Source organism: Citrus sinensis, chromosome 8 (assembly GCF_022201045.2).
Source record: "Citrus sinensis cultivar Valencia sweet orange chromosome 8, DVS_A1.0, whole genome shotgun sequence".
NCBI lineage: Eukaryota > Viridiplantae > Streptophyta > Magnoliopsida > Sapindales > Rutaceae > Citrus > Citrus sinensis.
Genome location: NC_068563.1, coordinates 8,897,338 through 8,924,471, shown reverse-complemented (window position 1 = coordinate 8,924,471; position 27,134 = coordinate 8,897,338). Strand labels below are relative to the sequence as shown.

At 36.5% G+C, this 27,134-nt stretch overlaps 2 protein-coding genes and 1 non-coding gene across 3 annotated transcripts; 2 read left to right on the top strand and 1 right to left on the bottom strand.

The window, feature by feature from the left end:
* The first annotated feature begins 322 nt into the window (after positions 1-322).
* LOC127899279 (uncharacterized) lies at positions 323-1,148 on the top strand. Its single transcript, XM_052432625.1, has 2 exons — positions 323-452; positions 574-1,148. The coding sequence occupies exons 1-2, from the start codon at positions 323-325 to the stop codon at positions 1,146-1,148; spliced, it is 705 nt and encodes a 234-aa protein (XP_052288585.1).
* A 31-nt stretch (positions 1,149-1,179) lies between these two features.
* LOC127899278 (uncharacterized) lies at positions 1,180-2,328 on the top strand. The gene has a single exon (XM_052432624.1). It carries the CDS (start codon positions 1,180-1,182, stop codon positions 2,326-2,328), a length of 1,149 nt encoding a protein of 382 aa, XP_052288584.1.
* Positions 2,329-10,564: 8,236 nt separating this feature from the next.
* On the bottom strand, positions 10,565-10,668 carry LOC127899552 (small nucleolar RNA R71). Its single transcript, XR_008051430.1, has one exon. It is a non-coding gene; the product is annotated as a small nucleolar RNA R71 (small nucleolar RNA).
* Between the last annotated feature and the right edge of the window lie 16,466 nt (positions 10,669-27,134).

Here is a 27,134-nt window from a genome sequence, read left to right as displayed (position 1 = left end):
AAAAAGAAACCACAACTCCCATCTCCTTTAGAAGGAACTAGTCATGGTTCATATGAAGTCAATTTACAAAATTTGCCGGCTGACCCTGGCTTACGACCTTGTATTGATAGTTATAATTGTAATATTCGAGATCAAGTTCGAAGAACATACTTACAAAGGGGTCCTTTTCAACCTAAGGGGCACAATTTTAAATTTGAGAAATTTGGAAATCAACAACGACGATTTGTTTCGGATTGGTTCAAAGAATTTGGTTCTTGGCTGGAATATAGTATAAAAGAAAAGTCTGCATATTGTCTTTTTTGTTATCTTTTCAAAGAAGATAATGGTGATCAAGCAGGCAGTGATACTTTTACTGGGAAAGGATTTAAAAATTGGAAAAAAAAAAGAAAAATTAAAGATTCATGAAGGAGGTGTCAATAGTGCCCATAATCGAGCTAGGCAAAATGTGAAAGGTTGATGAATCAGAAACAACATATTGCAACATTTTTGAAAGACAATCCAAGAAAACTCAAAGTAAATATGAAACTCGCTTGAATGCTGTTGTTGATTGTATTCGATTTCTTTTAAATCAAGGGCTAGCATTTCGTGGGCATGATGAGTCTGATGGTTCAAGCAACAGAGGGAATTTTCTTGAGCTTTTACACTTCCTTGCTGATCATAATGAAGATATTAATGTTGTTACTTTAAAAAATACTCCTCTAAATCTGCAAATGACATCTCCAAAGATCCAAAAAGATATTGTAAGTTGTGTTGCAACTGAAACTACTAATGCTATTATTAGAGAGATGGATGGTGCATTATTTTCTGTTCTAATTGATGAGTCTCGTGATATATCTACAAAAGAGCAAATGGCTGTTGTATTACGTTATGTGGGTAAGAATGGATATGTGGTTGAACGTTTTGTAGGCATTGAACATGTTTCTAGCACTACAGCTGCCTCACTTAAAGAATCTCTTGATAATATGTTTTCAAGGTTTGGATTGAGTTTGTCAATGTTACGTGGGCAAGGTTATGATGGGGCAAGTAATATGCAGGGTGAGTTTAATGGTTTGAAAATGCTCATCTTAGAGGAGAATGAATCTACTTATTATGTTCACTGTTTTACTCATCAACTTCAGTTGGCTCTTATTCCGTGCAAAAAAGCATGAGGAAGTTAATTCTTTATTCAATTTAGTTTCAATGCTAGTTAATGTTGTTGGAGTGTCAGCTAAATGTCATGACATTCTACATGAGAAACATGCTCTTGCAGTTATTGAAGCATTAGGTAAAGGCGAGCTTTCAAGTGGACAAGGTTTGAATCAGGAGATTACTTTAAAGCGTTCTGCTGATACACGCTGGTCTTCTCATTATGGTACGTTAATGAGCATAATTTCTATATTTCCATCTGTGGTTGATGTGCTTGAGGTAATTGAAGTTGAAGGAAATTCTGAACAAAGATTTCAAGCTAATACGCTATTGAAGTTGATGCAATCATTTGATTTCGTATTTTGTTTATTCTTAATGAAAAATATTCTTGGCTATGCAAATGAATTGTCACGAGCACTACAAAGGAAAGATCAAGATATTTTGAATGCTGTAAAATTGGTTGAAGTTTATAAGCATAACCTTCAGAAGTTGAGAGATAGTGGATGGGATTCTTTATTTGGTCAAGTTTCTACTTTCTGTAGCAAGCATGGTATCGATGTTTTAGATATGGATGATTTGTTTTTAATTCCAGGGCGATCACGCCATAAAGCTCGAGAGATCACAAATTTACATCGGTATCGAGTTGAGTTATTTTATGTTGTCTTAGACATGCAACTTCAAGAGCTAAATAATCGTTTCAATGAGTCAAATACTGAGTTGCTTATTTGTTTGGCTTGTCTATGTCCAAATGATTTGTTTGCAGCTTTTGACAAGGAAAAATTACTGCGACTTGCTGAATTTTATCCTAAAGCTTTTTCTGCAATAGATCTTATAGCACTTGAGATGCAACTTAATGTATACATTATGGATTTACGATCTAGTGCAGAATTTTCAGAATTGAAAGGGATTGGTGAACTTGCAAGGACAATGGTTAAGACTAAAAAGGACAAGGTGTACCCGTTAGTTTACCAATTGGTTACATTAGCTTTAATTCTACCTGTAGCTACTGCCACTGTAGAAAGAGTATTTTCAGCCATGAATTTTGTGAAGAATCGACTTCGAAACCGGATGAGTGATCAATGGCTGAATGATAACTTACTTGTATACATAGAAAAAGATGTATTTGCTTGTATTGACAATGAAGATATTATTCGACGTTTTCAAAATATGAAAACACGTCGAGAACAGTTGAAGAAGTTTTAAAAATGATTATGTCAATAAAATTGAATATTTTACTTATTATTTTTTCAGTTGGCTTTTATTATCTTGTCGAATTTGTTTTAATCAATTTATATTAAGCCCCTTCTGAATTTATTTCCTGGGTCCGCCACTGCTCACGGGCATGCAATCTTACAAGGACTAGTTGATGAGTTATTACGGAAAGGATTGATTCATGAGAGTATGAGTCCATGTACTATACCAGCTTTGTTTGCATCGAAAAAGAATCAATGTCGGCATATGTGTGTGGACAATAGGTGGATTACACAATTTATAGTAAGGTACCATTTTTCTTATTCCAAACTTTTCGAGATCTGCTAGATTGGTTAAATGGTGCTCAGGTTTTTCCTCAACGTTAGACTTGCGCAGTGGATATCATTATATTAGAATTAAGCCTAGTGCTGAGCTAAAGATAGAGTTTAAAATAATTTTTAAAAAAAAGGTTGTATGAGTGGTTAGTTATACCATTTGGATTATTAAATATGCCTAGTATCTTTGTGCGCCTAATGGATCATGTTCTTAAACCATTTTCCTATAAATTTGTTGTGATGCATCTTGACGATATTTTGGTTTATTATGTTGATGTGGTGACACACCTAGAACATTTAAGAATAGGTATAGAAATGTTGCGGAGAAATAAACTTTACAATAATCTGAAAAGTGAAGCTTTCTGCAGAGTAACATGGATTTTTTGGGTTTTATAATTAATGTTAATGGGATTCGATCCATTAAGTTGAAGATACAAGCTATTAGATAATGGATTATACCCAAGACAACGCCTAAAATTAGACATTTTCATTAGCTGGCAAAGTCTTATAGGAGATTTATTCACAGTTTTAGATTACAACCATACTTATTACGGAGCGTTTAAAGAAAAAGATGTTTAAATGGGGAAAAGAGCAAGAGGCAAGCTTTGCTTTATTAAAAGAGAAGTTGTCAACTACTCCTATGCTAGTCTTGCCTAGCATCAACTTATTATTTGAAGTCAAATGTGATGCTTATGGTAAAGGTATTAAATTTTTTTCCTTCTCAAGAGGAATGACTATTTGAGTATATGAGCGAGAAGTTGAAAGAAGCATGGAAAAAGTGGTCTAATTATGACCAAGAGTTTTATGCAATCCTTAAGACATCAAAATCATGGGGGCCTCACTTGATTCAAAAGAAGTTTGTGTTTTATAATGACCATCAAGTATTAAAGTACTTTAATAGCCAGCAAGATCTAAGTTGCATGAGAGATCAGTGACTTATATGCAGAAGTTCACTTTTATTCTAAAGCACAAATCTGGGCATCAAGATAAAGTGGTGGATTTAGTAGGTGGGCAAGCACTTTTACTAGTAACTCTAGTCAATAAGGTTATTGGGTTTTGAGTGCTTAAAAGAGTTATATGTTAAGGATGAAGACTTTGTGCATTTTTTGGGATTAGTGTGTCAATCTTCATAATGTAGAGGATTTTCTCATTCAAGATGGGTATCTATTCAAGGCTAATTAGTTATATGTGCCTAAAAGTTGTTTAAGGGATCAGATTATCTTTGAGTTGCATGAAAAAGGATTGAGCAGTTATATTGGAAGAGATAAGATAAAAGCACTTGTGGAAGAGTGATATTATTGGCCGCATTTGAATAAATATGTGCGCAAGATTATCAGAGGTATCGGATTTGTCAAGATGGCAAAAGACATATGCCTGTTCTAGAGAATATTTGGTTAGATTTATCCATGATTTTCTATTAAATTTGTCTCGAACAAGAACTTCTTGAGATTCCATATTGGTTGTGGTAAAAAGGTTTTTTAAGATAATGCATTTTATTACTTGTAAGAAGACTAAAGATTTTGTCACAGTTGAGTATTTGTTCTTTTGAGAGTGGTGGATTTGTGTGGTGTTCCAAATACTATTACTTCAAATAAGGATGTGAAATTTATTGGCAAGTTTTGGCGCTGTCTCTAGGATAAGTTCAAAACACAATTATAATTTAAAAGTGTGTAAACGTAGTGTGCAGCTATAGTGCGTAAGCCCTAAAGTCCATTTAATTCTTCAGTCAATCTTTCATCTAAAGTAAACTAAAGGAAACTAATCTATCATCTAACTTTAGCTGTGAGAGTGAGTCGCTCACCTACCCTACTGCTAACCCCTTTCTCAATCCAAATAGCCAACGCCCAACTCCCTTCTCTACCGACAATTGTGTCGTACTATTACAGCTGCTGAAGGGCCTGCTGATTCTGCAGCCACCACCACTGTTGATTATGCAGCTATTGTTCTTATTGCTAACTTCACCAATGATTCTATAATTACTACCACTACTGATTCTGTAGTTGTTGATGGTGCCTCCGCTACTATTAATTTTGAATACTAGATTGTGGTTTCTTTTAAATTGATTGAAAGCACTTTGAGTTTTGATGGACTTCTGTATTTCGTACTTAAATTTGAGTAATTGTTGGATTGATGTTGGAATTTTAATTTTCATTTACATTGATTAAATTTCAAATTGAGTGTTTTATGTGCAATTTTACTATTTTAGGTTATTGTTATAAATTTGCATATTGAATATATTGTGATTTTAAATGTGGATTTTCTTGAAAAAAAAATTAAAACTTACAGTTTGGTGATTTATGTTTTGTATGGGTGCAGGTTTGGTATTGACAAACTCACAGCAAGCGGTGCCCATTACTATCTCTACCCAAAACCTTGTTTTTATTAATTTAGACTTTTTAATAAAATTCATCATTCAGAAACCTTTATTTCTTCCATTAATCCATTTTAAATGTTTTTGCCTCGTGAAATCTTCTCCAATATCAAATCCTCTATGCGTGTCTTGACATACTCCAATATCAATCATTCTATTAAAAATCCATCAATTCTCTAGCTTCAATATAAACTTCTACAATTTGCTGAAAGCATTTATTGCTTCATTATCTCTCCCCGATCTAAGCTATGGCATATCTCCCAAAAATCACACTAAACGTGTGTTTATTTAGCAACCTATTTTGCTTCATTTCACTCACTACTTCCCAAATCATTTTAAATTAAGAAAAATTAATTTAATTACTTCGTAATTGACAAATTTTGGTTAAAAGTAACTTTAAAGCAGTCACTTAGGCCATAGCGTAGTGGTAACCCATATTTTCAATAAATGGTTTAAATTTAAAGAACTTACAAATGATAACTTTTAACTCAAGCATTCTCCTCTCAAGTTTTCTCTCAACTAGTTGCTTCTCTTCCTTCAAGCTTCGGCCACTGGCATGGCACCACCCGCTGCAGGTGGTGGTCACTAGCTATTGCTGGAACACCCTCCCCCTACTGGCAACCTCCAGTAGTCACAGTAGCCTCTATCTCAACTACCTCCACTTTCTTGTGATGATTCAACCTCTCACCCTTTGTTACAAATTGTTGGTTATTTGTAATAAGCAATTACTACCAATGCCAATGTGCAAGCATTCACAACAAGTAATAAAGTGATGAGTATTCAAGATCGTCTCCACAGGGATTAATGTTACTCAAAATGTTAAAGCAATCACAATAGTGCAAATCAACTTAGGACCAAAGCAAACAATTTCAAAGTGACGTCTAATGTAATTAAGGATTGCAAAAGAATTAAATAAAATAATAGTGTAATGAAATAAACTAGATTAAATGTGTCTAAGATTCAATTGAGATCATAGTAGTTGAATGATCAAACTCTCCTTATGGGATGACTGTTGTTTATCAAGTTAGCACCAGTTGTTATAGCAAATGTTGCAGCACTGGGCAGAATAAATCTGCATCCTCAGCTATCGCATATTGGAAGTCTCATACCCTTAAATCTATTAATAATGACCAGTTGCTGAGATACTTATGGTATGGCATTATAACTTTTAGTCTCTCCACCCTACAAGGTGAACACCTATGTCTAGTGTGTCACAAATCTTACTTCAAGTATTGCCCTTATGGGATTCAAGATAACCTAATCCAGGAAACTCAAATTAAGATCAAGTAATACTCTAATAATATCCGCTAAGACATGCCCTTTTGCTGCTCTATCTTAACTGAAACTATTAAATGGGTGGTCAACCGAAATAACAGTTATATTCATAAAAACTACTAGAGTAAAATGCTACAGCAGTGCCATAATAACATATAAGAACAGTCAAGAATCCATTGGATTATTTGTCACTCAACTACAAGTAAATTTAGTTCATAATCTGAAGGAGAAAAATAAACATAAATATATTGATCTCGGAATACATCAAAACAATTAAAGGAAGAAGATAAATATAAGTTGAGCACGGTGAAAGACAAATCCAACTAATTCTGCACGATTCTCCAATGTTGCCGAAACAACACTCTTCAATTCTGATCTTCTTCTTCTTCCCTTTGTAATTATTCTAATGATAATTCCCTTGCCGCCTCCTCTGTGGTGCACGCCTCCCTTTTATATTGCAAATTAAGGTAAACAAAAGCCCATGAGCGTGCATGCGTTAAATTAGGAAACATGCGCTGACCCGCGCCTAAGTTTTCTCCCGCATTGTTCCCAGATTGCTACAGCACGGGTTGCTCTAACATCCGCAACAGCACCGCATCATTCCCGATTGAGCTTTTCTTCTTTTGTGGCCATCTTCTTTCCTCCTCTTGCTCATCTAATGTCTCAACATCCCCTCATGAATTAAGACTTTCTGAGAACCTACAGTTATGCACCTGTTTTTAGTACAAATTACTTTGATTCAAGCAAAACTTATTAGAACTCAACTAAAATGAATGTTTATGCAAAATGTAACCAAAATGTAATAAAAACACCTTATTTGTTCCCTAAGTGATCTTGATTCAAGTCTAGAATTGATGTAATAACTCTCATTTCCTAGAGTTATCACAAACCAACCTCTATGTTGTCGCTGGCATTTTGGTTGTTGTTGCTGCCACCCAAAGGCTGTTGATCTCTACCTTAACCCATCTCAACCTTATGCAGTAACCCTTTGCGTCCCACCAACTAACTGCAAATGAGGTCCAACAGCGTGGATCTCACGTTTTTTCCCAAACGGTGATTACTATGTCTTCAGCCATTAGGAACACCACCCACCAACTACCTCTGCCATCCTTGACCCAACCTAATACCATTTTACCCTCACTAACACAACAATTTCCTTTTACCCTTTCCATTTCACGTTCATAAAACTCTCGATTACAATCTTTTGGCCAACTCCAACGAGGTCTTCATATAAGGTCACTCTTCCCTCTGGCCCTTTTATGCTACCATGGTGTGTGAATTCTAATGTTATGGGTGTCAATGTGCAAGTGTACATAACAAGTAATATAATGATAAGTATTCAAGATCGTCTCCACAGGGATTGATGTTATCAGATTTGCTACAGCAATTCTGATAGTGCAATTTAGATTAAATTAAAATAAAATAATTAAATAAACTAATAATTTAACTAAATTAAAAATACAATAAAGGAAATCTTAAATCAAACACGAAGATGTAATCAATAAGAAATGAGTAGTTGAGTGATTAAACTCACTTAATAGTTTTGATTATTTTTCTAATTAAGAACATGTTGCTACAACATTTACTATAACACTAGGCAGAATCCCTCATGCATCCTTAGTTGTCGCTTGTTAAATATCATATATCCATATGCAACCTAACAGTGATCAGTTATTATGCTAACATTATATATAACATTATGCATTCTAGGTTTCAATTACTCTACAAGGTGAATCCATATGTCTAGTTCTTCACTAATCTTAGATCAAGCATGACCCTATTTAAATCGAGATTAACTCAACTTGGGAAACTCTATCTAAAACCAAGTATTGTCTTAATTTTTTCCACTAAGTTAGACATTTTTTAGGCTCCTTCTTAACTAGTAACCACTAAATGGGTGATCAACCGAAATAGGGAATTAAAATAAATACAATTAAGACAAACTGTTGTAGCAAATACAGAGCAACATGCATATGTCAGTCAAATGTTGAGTGTTAGAAAATGCATATTTATAAAGGAGAAAACCGTCATTTTACATTTTAAGTCTTACTAACAACCCTTACTTTTATATATTTAACCTTCTTGTGATTTAATTACATGTGTTTTATTTTAATTAAGTATTTTATGTATTTTAGGGGCATTATAGTCATTTCACAATAAAGGAGAGATCAGACGGCAAAACGGACATCACTTTTGAACTCAGGACGGTCGAAAACCTTAGGAGGAGCATAAAAGGAAAAATGGCACTATTCACATGTACAGTGCTATTCACGTGTATGGTACTGTATACGTTACTGTTCACGACACTGTTCACATAAACGGATGATGACGTGGCATTGACCGATGATGTGGCATTGACTGATGAGGTGTCACGATCCTGTTGGACTAAAATTCTTATGTACTGTTGATGGTGACGTGGCAGCATATCAGTGGACGAAAAATCTCGCGTACGGTGCATGCATCACACAGGATTATTTTCAACCAAACCGCGTTACTGTTCATCCGGGTCAAACCGCGTTACTGTTCAAAGTCGGGTCAAACCGTGTTACTGTTCATCCGCGTGGTCAAACCGTGGACTGTTGACTGATGACGTGGCGCAATCCTGAGCGTCCAAACTGTTTTTAATCCGATGGCCATGATTTACTCCATGTATCTATAAAAAGGGGGCATCCCCCCCTAATTTGATATCTCTGAATCCATTTTTGGGATCCATTTTCTGTAATTCCTTCTCCATCTTGTATTTTCTTCGTATTTTAATAAATTCCCATTTTGCCCCTAGTTCAATTATGAGTGGCTAATTTTCTTTCAAGCTTGGGTTGAAGGTGAAGTCTCAACATGTGTCATGGGCTTAATTTGGTAAATTTACTTTCTCTTCCCCTCTAATTTTTGTGGATGTTTTGACTTCTCGTCGACAAATAATACTAATCTTGTCTAGATACCGCCTTGGTTACACCGGCTCTCTAGTATAAGGTTATTATTATTTGGCACGATAAACCCTTAGCACCATATTGATTAGAGCGTGGTTCATGAGGTGTGGATTCCCCCCTCATGATTTAATTGGCATTAATACGGATTATTTAGCCCATGATGCATGTTGATACGGATCCAGATACCCAAGTACGTCATTTCAATAGAATTCTCTTCAATTCATTCTCGCCATTTCAATTCCAGTTTTAGAATTTATTCTCGCCATTTTAATTTAAGTTTTAGCATATTCCAAATCATTTCCACCATAAATCCAATCACCCATTTACAAAATTAATTCTACACAATTAAAATCCACCTCCTCGTGGGATCGACACTCGTCACCATAGATCTATACTACAATAGATTCGTGCGCTTGCGAGTACATTAAAATTTGCACAACAAGTTTTTGGCGCCGTTGCCGGGGAGGTAAGTAATTTTAATTCATAGAATTAATTTTTGTGAATAATTTCTTTTATTTGTTTTCTTGTATTTTTTTTATTATTAAAAAAAAAAGAAAAAAAAGTGAATCTACATTTAAAGGTTAGTATTTCTTTTCTTTTTCTCTTCTTTAAAATTTTGTAATTTAATTTTCCATTTATTTTTCTTTGTAATTTTTTTTTTGTTGTTTATCTTATTAATTTAATTTTTAGTTAATTTCTTTCACGTATTTATTTTTGTGTATTTTTATAGAAAGGTTGTAATAGCGCAATAAGGTTAGTATCATAATTTCTCACTCTTCTTTATTTTTATTTGTTTTGTTCCCATCTTTATTTTTTGTTTTGTTTGCATCTTTATTATTATTTTTTTTTTATTTTATTTATTTTGCATGCATGGTCGTAGGTCATTATTACCTAATCTTGAACCTATAGACCTTGAATTAGAAAAAACACTTCGCACACACAAACACGTTAAAAATAAAATGGATTTGCAACCACAAGAGAGGCCATTTAAGGACTACTTCAGTCCCTTAGCTAATTTGAGTACATCATGCATAAGATACCCAAATGTAGCTGCTAGGAGTTTCGAATTAAAACCTAGTGTGCTAAATTGTCTCCCCACATTTTATGGCCTAGAAAATGAGGATCCATATAATCATCTGAATGATTTTCATGCCATTTGTCAAACTTTTAAATATGAAAATTTTTCAGACGATGATGTCAAACTTAGACTATTCCCATTTTCTTTAAAGGATAGAGCTCGTTCATGGTTAAATACTTTACCTGCCAATAGCATTTCATCATGGGAACAAATGGTTACAAAATTTTTAAATAAATATTTCCCAGTGCATAAAACCAATGCTATTCGCAGGGAAATCTCGGAGTTTACCCAGAGAGAGGACGAGCAATTTTTCGAAACATGGGAGCGATTCAATGGGCTACTCTTGAAGTGTCCACATCATGGGTACGAGAAATGGCACCAATGCCAATACTTTTTGGAGGGATTACTACCAAATGTGCAAGAATGGCTAATGGCAACAAGTGGAGGAGAGCTAATGTCAAAAAGTGCATCAGAAATTTGGGAATTCTTCCAGCGACAAGCGGATAATTCCCAACAACGGAGTCGATCACTCAGGAATACTAGAAGAATTAAAGGAGTAAATGAGGTTCAAATTGGCGAATCAAGTTCAGAAATTAAAGAAGTCAAAGCGATAATTGAAGGTCTCTCTCGACAAATAGCATCATTATCGACTGCTAAATCAACAGAGCCACATGACCATGACTCATACTCAGATCAAGCCAATGCCATAGGTGTAATGAGAAAGCCATCAAATTACAACCCATACTCCAACACATATAACCCTGGATGGAGAGACCACCCCAATTTTTCATGGTCTCAAGGATTCCAACAGAATGGACCAATAGCTCCAGCTCCACCAATTCCACAAAATCCTCAAGCCTCTCAGCCACCATTTAGACCATACAATCAGAACCAGAACTACTCTCAACCTAGACCATGGGAGGATTCATTCCAAAATCTCAAGAATCTTACTCACTCTACGATTGAGCAACAGAACCGCACCATTGATGGACTACGAAATGAATTGAGAGCGGGCTTCAACTCACAAGCCCAATCAGTTTCAAGCCTCGAGAAGATGGTGGGACAACTTGCTTCTTCAGTTCAGACCTTGGCAATGACCGTTGAGAAAGGTAAGTTTCCAAGTCAACCAGTGCCTAATCCTAAAGGAGTACATGAAGCAAGTACCAGTTCACCACAACAGCATGGAGAGGTCAAAGCAGTAATGACCTTGCGAAAAGGAAAAGAAGTCGACAACAAGGTGGAGATGCCAGTGACAAAAGAAAATCAAATTGTACCTGTGAATGTTGATGACTCATCACCGGAGGAGAAAGAAGAAACCAACCCACGAGAATACGTTCCGAAAGCTCCATTTCCTCAAAGGTTAGCGAAAGGAAAAAAGGGAAAATCTACAGGTGAGATTCTCGAAATCTTCAAACAGGTAAGTGTTAACATCCCTTTACTTGATGCTATAAAGCAAGTTCCATCTTATGCCAAGTTTCTTAAAGACCTTTGTACTAAAAAGAGAAATATGCATGTTCAAAAGAAGGCATTTTTAACAGAAAACGTTAGTTCTATACTCCAACATAAAATTCCTTTAAAATGCAAAAACCCAGGCTCCCCCACTATCTCATGTAGTATAGGGAACCACACAATTGAGAATGCTTTGTTGGATTTAGGAGCTAGTGTAAATCTTCTGCCTTACTCTGTATTCATGAAACTTGGACTGGGAGAATTACACCCAACTCCAGTGGTGTTACAACTTGCAGATCGGTCCACAAAAATACCTCGTGGTATTGTGGAGGACGTGCTTATCCAGGTAGACAAGTTTTATTTTCCTGTTGATTTCATTGTAATTGACACTCAACCAATACAGGATTCAAGGAAGCACATCCCCATTATTCTAGGCCGACCTTTCTTGGCAACTGCGGATGCTCACATTCAATGCAGGACTGGAAATATGCAGTTGTCCTTCGGCAACATGACTATGGAACTGAACATCTTCAACATTGCCAAACAACCTCACAGTGCAGATGATGGAATTGTTGATGTGGATTTAATAGAAACAATAGTTGATAATACTTTTCTTTCAAACCTTAGTGATGATCCTTTACAGACATGCTTAACTCACTTTGGTTTGGATTTTGATATTGACAGATCGGTTGATGAGGTCAACGCCCTGCTTGACTCAGCACCATCTATGGACACTAATAAATGGAAGTCAAGAGTTGAACAACTAGCACCATCAGAGAAGCAACTCATTCCATCATCAGAATCACCACCGAAACTCGAGCTCAAACCATTGCCCAACACTTTGGAATATGCGTTTTTGGGAGAAGAAAGCACTCTGCCGGTAATCATCTCATCATCCCTCAATGACGAACAAAAAGGTAAGTTGTTGGATGTTTTAAAAGAGCATAAAGGGGCATTAGGATGGACCATAGCAGACATCAAAGGTATAAACCCAGTAGACTGCATGCATTACATTCACCTTGATGAAAATGCTAAATCTACTAGGGAAATGCAACGTCGGTTAAATCCTAATATGAAAGAAGTTGTTAGAACAGAAGTCCTTAAGCTATTAGACGCAGGTATCATTTACCCAATTTCTGATAGTTCATGGGTCAGTCCTGTACAAGTTGTCCCCAAAAAGTCAGGAGTCACAGTAGTTACGAATGCAGATAATGAATTGATACCCACTAGAGTAACTACAGGATGGCGTGTATGCATTGATTATAGAAAATTGAATTCTGTCACACGTAAAGACCATTTTCCTTTACCATTTATTGATCAAATGCTTGATAGATTAGCAGGCCATGAATTTTATTGCTTTCTAGATGGTTACTCAGGATATAATCAGATTCCCATAGCACCAAAAGATCAAGAGAAAACTACTTTCACTTGCCCTTTTGGCACATTTGCATATAGGAGAATGCCATTTGGATTATGTAATGCACCTGCTACATTTCAACGATGCATGTTGAGCATTTTTTCTGATATGGTGGAACGATTCCTTGAAGTCTTTATGGATGATTTTTCTGTCTTTGGTGACTCGTTTGATCAATGTTTACATCATCTAACACTAGTTCTGCAGAGATGTATCGAGAAGAACTTGGTCTTAAATTGGGAGAAATGTCATTTTATGGTAAAACAAGGTATTGTTCTCGGTCACATCATTTCGAGCAAAGGTATTGAGGTTGACAAAGCCAAGGTGGATCTCATTTCTAATCTTCCTCCACCTAAAACAGTCAGAGAAGTAAGATCTTTCCTTGGGCATGCTGGTTTCTATAGACGTTTCATTAAAGATTTTAGCAAAGTTTCTAGACCCTTATGCAATTTACTTGCTAAGGATGTACCTTTTATCTTTAATGATTCATGTCTTATGGCTTTTGAAAAATTAAAGCAATTGTTGACATCATCACCCATCATTCAGGCCCCAAACTGGAACTTACCATTTGAGCTCATGTGTGATGCATCTGATTATGCAGTAGGAGCAGTATTAGGACAAAGAGTTGATCGAATTCCCCATGTTATTTACTATGCTAGTATGACATTAAATGATGCACAGTTGAACTATTCAACTACTGAAAAAGAAATGCTAGCAGTAGTGTTTGCATTAGAAAAATTTCGATCTTATCTCATTGGTTGTAAAATAATTGTGTTCACAGATCATGCTGCTCTTAAATATCTTCTCACAAAGAAAGATGCAAAAGCTAGACTAATTCGTTGGGTGTTACTTTTGCAGGAATTTGACTTGGAATTCAAAGATAAGAAAGGGTCAGAAAATGTTGTGGCGGACCACCTCTCTCGTCTCCATTTTGACACAATTACAGAATCATTACCATTGAATGAGTCATTTCCAGATGAACAATTAATGAATGTGGAAGTATTACCTTGGTATGCTGATATAGTTAATTATCTTGTTACAGGTAAACTTCCAGAGCATTGGACCAAGCAAGACAAGATCAAATTCTTTGCGGAAATAAAGAATTTCTTTTGGGATGACCCGTATTTGTTCAAGTATTGTGCAGACCAAATTGTTAGACGATGTGTCCCAGAAAATGAAATTCAGAATATCCTTTCATTCTGCCATGAACAAGCTTGTGGAGGCCATTTCAGCGCTAAGAAAACAGCGACTAAAGTTTTACAATGTGGTTTCTATTGGCCATCTATATTTCGAGACGCTTACACTTTCTGTTCTTCATGTGATAGGTGTCAACGAATGGGGAGCATTACACGAAGGAACATGATGCCACTAAATCCAATTTTAGTGGTTGAGATTTTTGACGTATGGGGTATCGACTTCATGGGACCCTTTCCCCCTTCTTTTGGCCATCAATACATATTGGTTGGTGTTGACTACGTCTCAAAATGGGTAGAAGCAATTCCATGTAGGACCAATGATCACAAGGTGGTGATAGGATTTTTGAAAAGCAACATTGTCTCGCGCTTTGGATTCCCTCGAGCAATAATCAGTGATGGTGGTGCCCACTTTTGTAACAAAGCATTCAAAGCTCTTTTGACAAAGTATTCAATCACACACAAAGTGGCGACCCCGTATCATCCGCAAACCAGTGGCCAAGTTGAGATCTCCAATCGAGAAATAAAGCACATATTAGAAAAAACGGTGAGGCCAGACAGAAAAGATTGGTCATTAAGACTTGATGATGCATTATGGGCATATAGAACGGCTTTCAAGACCCCGATTGGGATGTCACCCTACAGGCTAGTGTATGGAAAAGCTTGCCACCTACCTGTGGAACTCGAACATCGTGCATATTGGGCCATCAAGAAGTTCAACTTTGATATGCAGCATGCCAGCTCAAAAAGAAGATTACAACTGGCAGAACTTGAAGAAATTCGCAATGACGCGTACGAAAATGCCAAGATTTACAAGCAACGAATGAAAGTCTTCCATGATAAGCAAATTATGAGAAAATCGTTCACTCCAGGTCAGAAAGTGCTTTTATTCAATTCTCGCTTGCACCTATTCCCAGGTAAGTTACGCTCTCGTTGGTCTGGCCCATTTATTGTTCATACTGTTTTTCCACATGGGGCAATTGAAATTAAAGACCCAAAGAACGGTGTCACGTTTAAAGTTAATGGTCAAAGATTAAAGCCATATCTAGAGTACCAACCACATGAAGAAGACACCGAAATAAATTTGAGTGACCCACCAAATTTGAATTGATTTTTATTCTTTTCGTTGATTTGATTTTTCTTTCTTTCTTTTTATTATTATTCTTTTGCTAATTGAAATTGTTTTTGCATAAGTGTGTTTATTTTACCATTAAGTTTTCTCTTATCATTGTTAATCATGAGTCTCATACTTAGACCGTTCCTCCTGAACATTCTTAAACCACTTCAACGTGTCAAAACTCATCTCAAAAGGCAGATTCAATTTTGTAAAACACAACGCATTTGGGCTCTACAACCACCAGAATTAGTAGCCTATGTTGAGGGTTTAGAAAGCCAACTCAGAGACATTGAGAGAAGTGTTTACGACATCCAGTTGGAGCTTGAGGTAAATTCAATAAGAGGACGATTTTAATCTTCTTTGTGTGTTTTAATTTGTTTTTCTGTTTATGTGCTTTAGTTTGTTACCCCGGTGAAGTGGCGGATAACGGTACTCCGTGACAATCAAGTCGGTTACTTCAGTTTCCCATAATAACTGATATTCTGAGGCGAAGGTATGGACAGAAACGAGATTCTAGCGAAGCTTCACAAGCGATTCCCTTCACTTCCTCAGAATGCCCTCCTTACGATCTATAAAGCTCGGTCCGAACGCATGCGATTACTCATGAGGAATAACATACCTGCTGACATCCGTTGGTTAATCGAGGCTAAAGTACGATCGGCAGGTGAGTTACCTCCAAAATTTATTGCATACATGCCTAGTTGTGGTAAAGGAAATTATGCAAGAAAACGACGAGCTCGAAGAATTTCTGTTGCTTGTCATAAGTGTGCCAGAATGAGTTGCAATAAAAACCCATGTTCTTTAGGAATGGTGTCTGATAACAGGGAAGATAAGATTCAATTCATTAGGGATGGCTTGAATAAGGAGTCATTGGATGATATCCTTTTGTCTCTTGAAACGCATCCCAGTGGATATGTGCAAGGAGCGATTCTCCAGTTATGGCCATTATTCCAGAAAGAGCATGCACGATATAGTCTCGGGAATCTGACTATAAACGACCCTGTTTGCCAGTTTATAAGAAAACTGGATAGGAAGTCTATCCTCGACCCATAGAGGGCGTTCAAGCCGTTTCTGGACGTAAAACCAGAGGAAGATGTGAGCCACAGTCGCAACTACCTGTAAATATCCTTTTACTTTATTGTTATTTTATTTCACTATTGTCTTATTGTTTGCATTATTGTCTTTAATAATTTTATTACTGTTTGCTTTTTCCTTTTTACTGTTTTCTTTTTGACTTGCGAGCCACGTGCTTTACGCGTTATTTGACACTGACATATTACCTCATACACAACCATGACCCACTATCACTAAGACTCTTAAATGTGATTTCTTTTTTGTCAAGCACTCACAAATTGTTTTTGAGAAGTATCACAATGTCAGCTACTCCCAATAGACAATTCAAGAACATTTGTGTGCTTTCTGGATTTACATATGGCAAACATAAAGAGTTCGTTGAGGCAGCCATAGATCTTGGTCGAAGCATAGCAGCGAGAAATTTACATTTGGTGTATGGAGGAGGTAACCGAGGGTTATCAAAAATGGTCTCCGAAGCAGCTTTTATCAGAGGAAGTCAAGTGTTAGGCATCATCCCAAGAGTCTTAAAACCATTGGGCAGTTCGTCTGACTCATCAACTGGAGAAGAGTTAGTCGTCTCAGGTATGCAAGAAAGAATAACTGAAATGCTTAATCATGCTGATGCTTTTATTTTCCTTCCAGGAGATCTTACAACACTAGAGGCACTTATCACGCTAGCATCTTGGGCCCATCTGCACATCCACCAAAAACCCATCGGTTTGTTAAATGTCAATAACTTTTATGATGGCTTTATCGCATTTCTTAACCATGCAATAAAAAACTATTTCATTCCCGCTAATGTGAAAAAACTCTTTATTTGTGCTCACACTGCTAATGAGCTACTTGATCTGTTACAAGCGTATAAACCGGAGCCAGACCCCTGGACCTTTGTGTTGGAGCGCCCAAATAATGATGGTAACAGTAGCAGCAGTAAGAAGTACAAATTAGATTTAACTCTCCGCCTGTAAATATTTTCTTCTGTGTTGCACCACCCAGGTGATGTCTTCTAAACTCTACTTCTTTCATTTCAAACATTGAGGACAATGTTTCGTTCTGGTTGGGGGGAGGGAATAGTCGACAATTATGAAATTTTGGTTAAGTTTTTACTAATTTTTTGTTGTAGAAACTAACTGTTGCTAACTTTTTGTGTTGAAGATGGCTGAATATGGAGTGTAGTGACTCTAGAAACGCATCTTCATCGTTTAAAAAAAAATTAAAAAAAAAAACTTAAAAAAAAAATTAAGACATTTTCTTTTTTCTTTATTATGTGTTTATGTTTATTTTTCTTCTTTTTAATTTATCCTCTATAAAAATGTATTTTCCAACTTTTGAGTCGAAGATGGCTGAATATGGAGTGTAGTTCCTCTAGAAACGCATCTTCTTTAAAAAAAATAAAAAAATCATTTTCTTTTCTATCATTTTTGTAACTTTTCTAAATTAATTTTTCTACATCATTTTCACATTTCTGCATGCATATTTTTCTTTTTTTTTATGTTTAGAATAGGTTGGGGGGTAGAATGTTGTTTAAAAAAAAAAAAAAATTTGATTTGTTTTAACATTGGGTGACATGATTAATTTAAATTTTAGTATTTGTATTATCTTTGGTCTTAAGTGATGTTACATTATGTTTGCTACTCTACATGTTGATGTTGGAGACATATATGAGTTGCTTGAAGGAATGAACATGTCATAATAAGTACCAAGTGAGTTTTTGAGCCTATCATTTTTCTTGGAGAGTAACCCTTTTGCCCATTCTTTATACAGCTTAGCAATTTATTATTTTATACACGATCTCTAAATTACTTTTGAGTTAACCCTTAAAAAAAAAATTGTAAAATAAAAAAAAGAGAAAAAAGAAAAAGAAAAAAGAGTGTGTTGCTACATTTGGAGGCCCATCTAACTAGTAGATATGGAAGATTATTTAGAGCCCTAAAAGACGATGGAGAGGCCATCTTTGATCCGTTTGAGCCTTTCAAGCCATCCCTTTTATTTAATATCCATAGTTAACCCTTTTGAGCCTTTTAAAAAAAAAAAAAAAAAAAACCTTTTCTTTGTCAACTTATCATCTTGACCCACTCCGATTTGGAGTATTACCCGATATCTTATAAGTTCCATCACCTATTTATGTTTGAGAAAATGTAAATAATTATTTTGTTCAGTGAAGTTATGCCTAATAAAAGCAAAAAAAAAAAAAACAAAAAAAAAACAAAAACAAAAACAAAAGTTGTTGTTTCAAAAGAATAAAAATAGGTGAAATCCACCTTGCAACTTCCAAAAAAAATTCTCTGCATTTTTCTCAAACATACACTTTGTTTTCCTTATTTCCCTTCTTTGTTAACCATGTCCCTAGCCTACGTTACGTCCTAATAAAAGTCCTTCTTGATTTTAGGGAACTATAGTCCGAAGTAGAAGCTAGTTATATGGGCTAAAAAGATGTAGTGATGCATAATTAAAAAAAAAAAAAAAGATAAATAAAGTGGGTTGACTAACATTTTATTTGACTTGAGATCGTATTATTTCTAAGCTGAGGGCATATTTATTTCATCTTGGTGAGAGCATGTGATATCACTTCTTTATTATTTTCTCTCTCAATTACCATTCATTGGAGTGACTATTTTTATTGGGATTAATTTATTTGTGAGAGTGTCACTACTTCCAGTGAGATTTTGGGGTTTGACATGTCATTCTTGAGAGTAGCTAAAACAAAGTCTACTGGGCTAATTCATGTGGATGGTTGATGTGGGTGTGATGTTGCTTTAGACTGGAGATAATGCTTATACTTTTATTTGATTGCTATCATTAATCTGATGGAATAAATACGAGTGTTTCTATTAAAAAAAAAAATATTTTGAATTTGAATTTTGTTTTCGCTTTATTTGCTAGGGACTAGCAATAAGCTGGTTGGGGGGTGTGTTGAGTGTTAGAAAATGCATATTTATAAAGGAGAAAACCGTCATTTTACATTTTAAGTCTTACTAACAACCCTTACTTTTATATATTTAACCTTCTTGTGATTTAATTACATGTGTTTTATTTTAATTAAGTATTTTATGTATTTTAGGGGCATTATAGTCATTTCACAATAAAGGAGAGATCAGACGGCAAAACGGACATCACTTTTGAACTCAGGACGGTCGAAAACCTTAGGAGGAGCATAAAAGGAAAAATGGCACTATTCACATGTACAGTGCTATTCACGTGTATGGTACTGTATACGTTACTGTTCACGACACTGTTCACATAAACGGATGATGACGTGGCATTGACCGATGATGTGGCATTGACTGATGAGGTGTCACGATCCTGTTGGACTAAAATTCTTATGTACTGTTGATGGTGACGTGGCAGCATATCAGTGGACGAAAAATCTCGCGTACGGTGCATGCATCACACAGGATTATTTTCAACCAAACCGCGTTACTGTTCATCCGGGTCAAACCGCGTTACTGTTCAAAGTCGGGTCAAACTGTGTTACTGTTCATCCGCGTGGTCAAACCGTGGACTGTTGACTGATGACGTGGCGCAATCCTGAGCGTCCAAACTGTTTTTAATCCGATGGCCATGATTTACTCCATGTATCTATAAAAAGGGGGCATCCCCCCCTAATTTGATATCTCTGAATCCATTTTTGGGATCCATTTTCTGTAATTCCTTCTCCATCTTGTATTTTCTTCGTATTTTAATAAATTCCCATTTTGCCCCTAGTTCAATTATGAGTGGCTAATTTTCTTTCAAGCTTGGGTTGAAGGTGAAGTCTCAACATGTGTCATGGGCTTAATTTGGTAAATTTACTTTCTCTTCCCCTCTAATTTTTGTGGATGTTTTGACTTCTCGTCGACAAATAATACTAATCTTGTCTAGATACCGCCTTGGTTACACCGGCTCTCTAGTATAAGGTTATTATTATTTGGCACGATAAACCCTTAGCACCATATTGATTAGAGCGTGGTTCATGAGGTGTGGATTCCCCCCTCATGATTTAATTGGCATTAATACGGATTATTTAGCCCATGATGCATGTTGATACGGATCCAGATACCCAAGTACGTCATTTCAATAGAATTCTCTTCAATTCATTCTCGCCATTTCAATTCCAGTTTTAGAATTTATTCTCGCCATTTTAATTTAAGTTTTAGCATATTCCAAATCATTTCCACCATAAATCCAATCACCCATTTACAAAATTAATTCTACACAATTAAAATCCACCTCCTCGTGGGATCGACACTCGTCACCATAGATCTATACTACAATAGATTCGTGCGCTTGCGAGTACATTAAAATTTGCACAACAAGTTTTAATTAAGATCATTTATACTTCATAGTCTTACAATATGTACCAATCATAATCCCATAACTCATCCTATATTTCTCTATAAACTTATTCATTCTCTACAATTCTTCTGGTGTCCCCTACGCTTCTAACAAAATGTTCTCTTTTCATTTTACCAAGCACTTCTTTTGCCTTCTCTACGTGTTTTAACTTACTCGAAGTATAAATCTAAGGCATCTATTGCTTCATTTAACTCCTTTAAAGCTCTTGCATATATCCACAAACACAAACCAAATACCCAGGAGTTTTGTACAACAAAAAATTCAAAAAGATAAAACAAGTTTTATTTTTTAAAAAAATAACAAAAGCCGAAAAAATATCAGAAACTTTAAAATTAACGTATTATTTATATGGCCACTAATACAAGGACATAAGTCTTGGGTACCACATCGGAATTGAAAATTAACCATTGGATTTTCAATGGTAAATAAAGAAGAAAGATAACCTTTGCATTACCAGCCCATCTTTCTTTCTCAATTACTCAAATCCCTAATTTTCCGATCATTGAGATTCACTCTGTTAACTCACGTGTATATATATATATATAGCAAGTCACGTGTATATATTATTGGTTGTTATATGTTTCCTAATTTGATAGGATTTCCTTTCCTTGTGAACTAGGGTACTTCTTATGTACATATAAATATTGATAAATAAGAGTGCAGACAATGACTGCAGTTTTGCATCATGAAATTCTTCATGGTATCAGAGCGTGATGGAAGACCAAACTCAAACAAAAACAAAAGATAAAGAGGCTAGTGGAAGTGGATTGGGCAAGACAATGATGTCTCCTTACTTTCTCTCGGCCAGTGATAATCCTGGAACTATCATCACTCAAGTGCAACTTCGAGGAACCAACTATGACGAGTGGGCAAGGGCTATGCGGACTGCATTGCGCGCCAAGAAGAAATTCAGTTTTGTTGATGGAACCATTAAATAGCCTGCTGATGACTCGGCTGATTTGGAGGATTGGTGGATGGTGAATTCAATGTTCGTCTCCTGGATACAGAATACAATTGAACCAAACCTGCGATCCACTGTGACTTATACAGAAGTTGCTAAGTTATTGTGGGATGATATCAAGGAAAGGTTCTCTATTGGGAATGGACCATGTGTGCAGCAACTCAAATCTGAGTTGGCGAATTGCAAGCAGCGAGGTATGACTATTTTGAATTATTATGGGAAAGTCAAGATGTTGTGGGAAGAATTGAGTAACTACGAGCAATCGCCTGCTTGTCTATGCGGTAATTGTATATGTAATATAGGTGCGGAATGGGATAAGAAACGAGATGAAGAAAAGTTGCATCAATTCTTGATGGGTCTTGATAAAGCCGTGTACAGTGGTGTGCGGTCTCATATTCTAAGCACCGAGCCGCTACCAAAGTTGAACCGTGCATATGCCATAGTCATTCAGGAGGAGTAGGTTCAGTCAATGACACGTGCTAAAGAAGAACGGAGTGAACCTGTAGCATTTGTAGTTCAAGCCGCGCAAGGATCACATAACAACCGGGATAAGTCTTTTGTACTTTGTACCCATTGCAACAAGACTGGACATAAAGCATCTTCATGTTTCCAGCTTATTGGGTATCCCGAATGGTGGGGTGAACGGCCGAAAGCCATGAGGAATGCAGGTCGTGGTCGCGGCAATTCACGACAGAATAGTGGAAATAATAGGCGTGGTCGTGGAGGTCTTGCTCGGGCCAACGCTGCTCAAGTCGCAACATGGTCTAACAATCTGTCTGGAGAACTCCCAAAATAGCCGCAAGCGGTCTCAGCGGTTTGAGCAGTGAGCAGTGGAACACATTGCTTAATCTTTTGAACAGTCAAAAAGATAGTACCTTACGGATCAGTGGTAAGCTTAATTCAATGGAGTGGATTCTTGATACTGGGGCCTCACATCATATGACAGGAAACAGAAAAATCTTACACCACATTGTTGAAATACTAACTAGGCAACCCAAGAGGGGGGGTGAATTGGGATTTTAAAAATTAAGCTAAACAAACCACACACAAATCCAATCTAATGCCTTAATAAATTCAATGAAAGCACAATAATAAATGAGCAACGGAAGAGAAAGCAAACTCAAGGATTTTTACGTGGTTCGGCAATCCCTGCCTACGTCCACGCCTCCAAGCACACCGGGCTTGAGGATTTCACTATCCAAGCCTTTCCAAGGCTTCAAACGTTTACAATTGACTTCAAGGTGTCAATGAACCTTTACAACAAGAGATTATATCCTCAATCTCTTCACCCCAAGTGTTTCTCACACTTGTACACTCACAATTTGATGAGAAATGAAAATTACAACAAAAACTCTCTTTAAGAGTGGATATACAAATGATAGCTCAATGAAGATTTAATCTATAATGATTTTCGAATTTGAAGCTCAATATAAGTTGTGTGCACTTGTTTATGCTTGCTTGGATTACCAAAAATGAATTGGTTTTGAGTTTATATAGTTTGAGCTCAAAAACTAGCCGTTATGCACATTTTGGTCGTCACCGGATTACCAGTTATGGACATCTGGACTTCCGCTTAACGTTACCGTTACAGCCAGAATTTTGAATTTCTGAACATCCGGATTGCCGCTTTGTCACATCCGGATTTCTGCTTATGCTCAGTAGCATACTACTCAACAACCGGATTTCCGTTTGTCAGGATCCGAATTTCTACTTTCAATTCGGATAGATTCTGCCTAAAATCTAGACTTTCGTTTGTCAGAATCCGGATAGCCGCTTGCTACAGTAACTGCTACAGTGAACTATTTTCCAAAATTACAGTTTGACTCCAAAACTTTATAAAACTGTACGACGGCCCAAAACGTTATAAAACTTTGCAAATAAGTCCAATTTCAGAATTTTTAAATAATACTTTGTCAATCCCAAAACTTTCTAAAATTATGATATAGCCCAAAATGCTATGACACTTTTCAAATAAGTCTTTTACCAAAATTTCAAGCAATACTTGTTTATTTCAAAGTTTTCAAAATTCTTTCAATTAAACCATAAACTTGAAAAACAACTAATTTCATAAAATCATTTTTCCATTAAATATGAAACATTTATAATGTGAAAATAATGATTTATTTAAAAAGAATAAAAACAATCAATTTCATAAAATCATTTTTCCATTAAATATGAAACATTTATAATGTAAAAATAATGATTTATTTAAAATATATTTTTCAATAATTTGAGCTTAAAAGATTAATAATTCTTAATCTTGTTTGTTATCATCAAAATCAATATTATGGAAACATATATGTTAACAATCTCCCCCTTTTTGATGATGACAAACATTTCATGTATTTAAAGAATGATTCTACAAAAATAATTTGAGCTTAAAAAATTTATCATTCTTAATCTTGTTTGTTATCATCAAAATCAACATTATGAAAACATATATGTTAACAATTGTATCAGTTATTCCCTGTTCTATTCAGCTGCCTGATGGAAACGTGACAATAACAAATACAGAAGGACCAATTGTGCTTGCTAGCCGCCTGCAACTAAATAATGTTTTATTTGTGCCAAGTTTAACTTGCAATTTAATTTCTGTATCGCAATTGATTCGAGATGCCAATTGTTTTATTCAATTTTCTGATCAATTATGTGTGATACAGGACTGCATTACGAGGATGTTGATTGGAGCGGGTGAGCAGTGAGAGGCACTCTATTATTTCTGAGACATTGGTTCGGCCACCGCTCTGTCTAGTGTTGCCAACCGAGCTTGTGATTTATGGCATCGAAGGTTGGGGCATCCTTCTTCTAAAGTTGTTCAACTGCTCCCTTTTATTGATTCGACCTATTGTCTGTCTAGTTTTCAGAATTGTGATGTATGCTTTCGAGCAAAACAGTGTCGTGAAAAATTTATTTTAAGCAATAATAAAGCTTCAAATATTTTTGAATTGATTCATTGTGACTTGTGGGGACCTTATCGCACGGCTAATTCTTGTGGTGCTCATTATTTCTTGACTATTGTTGATGATCTTTCTTGCGGTGTTTGGACATATCTGCTAGTCGCGAAGAATGAGGTTGGGCGTGTATTACACAACTTTTTAAGTATGGTCTCTAGACAATTCCACAAACTCGTTAAAATCATACGGATAGACAATGAGACATAATTTATGTATTTATCTGATTTCTTTGCTGAGCATGGTATACATCATCAGACAACTTGTGTGGGTACTTCTCAATAGAATGGTCGAGTCGAACGCAAGCATCGACACATTCTTAATGTTGCTCGAGCTCTGTGCTTTTAGGCTTTCTTACCAATTGAATTCTGGAGTGAATGTGTCTTAACTGCTTGCTACTTGATCAATCGAACAGCTTCTGTTCTTCTTGACGGACAGACTCCTTATGAACGACTATTTGGCAAGGCACCATCTTATGCAAATATTCGGTCATTTGGTTGCCTTGCCTATGCCTACAACTGTGATCATCGCAGTGATAAGTTTGCTAGTCGAAGTCGTCGCTGTATATTCATGGGTTATCCTTTTGGTAAAAAGGGATGGTATTTATATCATTTGAAGAGTGACTCATTCTTTACTTCTCGGGATGTAACGTTCGTTGAGCATGACTTTCCCTACAAGGCTCTAACAGAACCAACTGCTACTACCACGCCTGCTCCTGAGCCTGATGAACCAGTTTTAGTTGAGGATTTATCACATGATTTAAGTGCTCCTGTTGTCTCGCCAGATTCAGTTCTTGCTGCTTCACATGATACAGGCGATGCTCTTGAGACCATTAATACTCCATCACCTGTACCCGCTTCTCCTACTCTTGATGAGCATGCTTCTGACGACAGGGGGGCATTAAGGTTGTTGAGACATCATTGCAACAACAACCGGCGTTGGGGCGCCATCTTAGACAGCTGCAACAATCCATTAAGTTAAAAGATTATGTCTTGCATACTGTTCAGCATTTGAGTCCCTCTTCGCGGCCCTCTTCATGCTCACACGCTCAATCACTTCCTGCAGGTAGTCCTTATCCCATACTTGATTATGTGAATTGTAACAATTTTTCTACTCGAATTGTGCTTTTCTAGCAGCGATTACTGCAGGAGTTGAGCCTGCCTCTTTTGCTGAAGTCGTAAGAGATCCTAGATGGCGTGAGGCCATGAAGTCTGAATTGCAGGCACTGGAAAATAATAACACATGGACTGTTATGTCTCTACCACCTGGAAAGCATGCCATAGGCTGTAAGTGGGTGTACCGGATTAAGTACAATGCCGACGGTACAGTTGAAAGATACAAAGCTCGCTTGGTGATCCTTGGGAACAAGCAAGTTGAAGGAATTGATTACACAAAGACATTTGCTCCTGTCGCAAAACTTGTTACAGTTCGAACTTTTCTGGCTGTTGCTGTGGCTAGGAATTGGGAGTTTTATCATATGGATGTTCACAATGCTTTCTTACACGGTGAGCTCAATGAAGAAGTTTACATGCGCCTACCGCCTGGTTTCACCTCTTGGAATGGTTTGTCGTTTGGAATGGTTTCTCGTCTAAGAAAGTCATTATATGGATTAAAGCAAGCTCCTCGTTGCTGGTTTACAAAGTTGGCAGTGGCTTTGAAGACTTACGGCTTTGCTCAATCGAGCTCGGATTATTCTCTCTTTACCTTGCATCGGGATAGCATACATCTACTTGTGCTTGTGTATGTTGACGATATAATTATTTCGGGAAACAACAGCGAAGCTATTCGGGTATTCAAGATGTATTTGAGTGATTGTTTTTATATGAAAGATTTGGGTCCATTGAAATATTTTTTGGGTATTTAAGTTGCAAGAAATCCGATAGGAATCTTTCTGTCTCAGCGGAAGTATGTGTTAGATATTATCTCTAAGGCTGGATTACTTGGTGCAAAACCAGCCCTATTTCCCTTGGAACCGAATCATCAGCTAGCTTTGGCCGAAGACCCTTATTTTCTGATCCTGCGAAATATCGATGACTCGTAGGCAGATTAATTTATCTTTCCGCTACAAGGCCAGAGTTGTCCTATTCGGTTCATCTGCTTTCTCAATTTATGCAGCAGTCGCAGGAGCGACATTGGGAAGCAGTTCTGTGGGAGTTTGCTATCTGAAAGGTAACCTTGGTCAAGGTGTGGTTTTAAAATTAGATTGTGATTTGCAACTTTATGGGTGGTGTGATTCTAATTGGGCAAGTTGCCCCCTATCTCGCCGTTCTTTATCTGGGTGGTTTGTCATGCTTTGATCCTCTCCTATATCCTGGAAATCTAAGAACCAACACACCGT

Bases quoted from the DNA above. Each gene is read 5' to 3' on its own strand.
- LOC127899279 (XM_052432625.1), top strand. From the start codon at position 323: ATGGTGATCAAGCAGGCAGTGATACTTTTACTGGGAAAGGATTTAAAA. The intron at 453-573 runs GTTGATGAATCA...TTTTAAATCAAG, and splicing joins AGCTAGGCAAAATGTGAAAG to GGCTAGCATTTCGTGGGCAT.
- LOC127899278 (XM_052432624.1), top strand. From the start codon at position 1,180: ATGCTAGTTAATGTTGTTGGAGTGTCAGCTAAATGTCATGACATTCTA.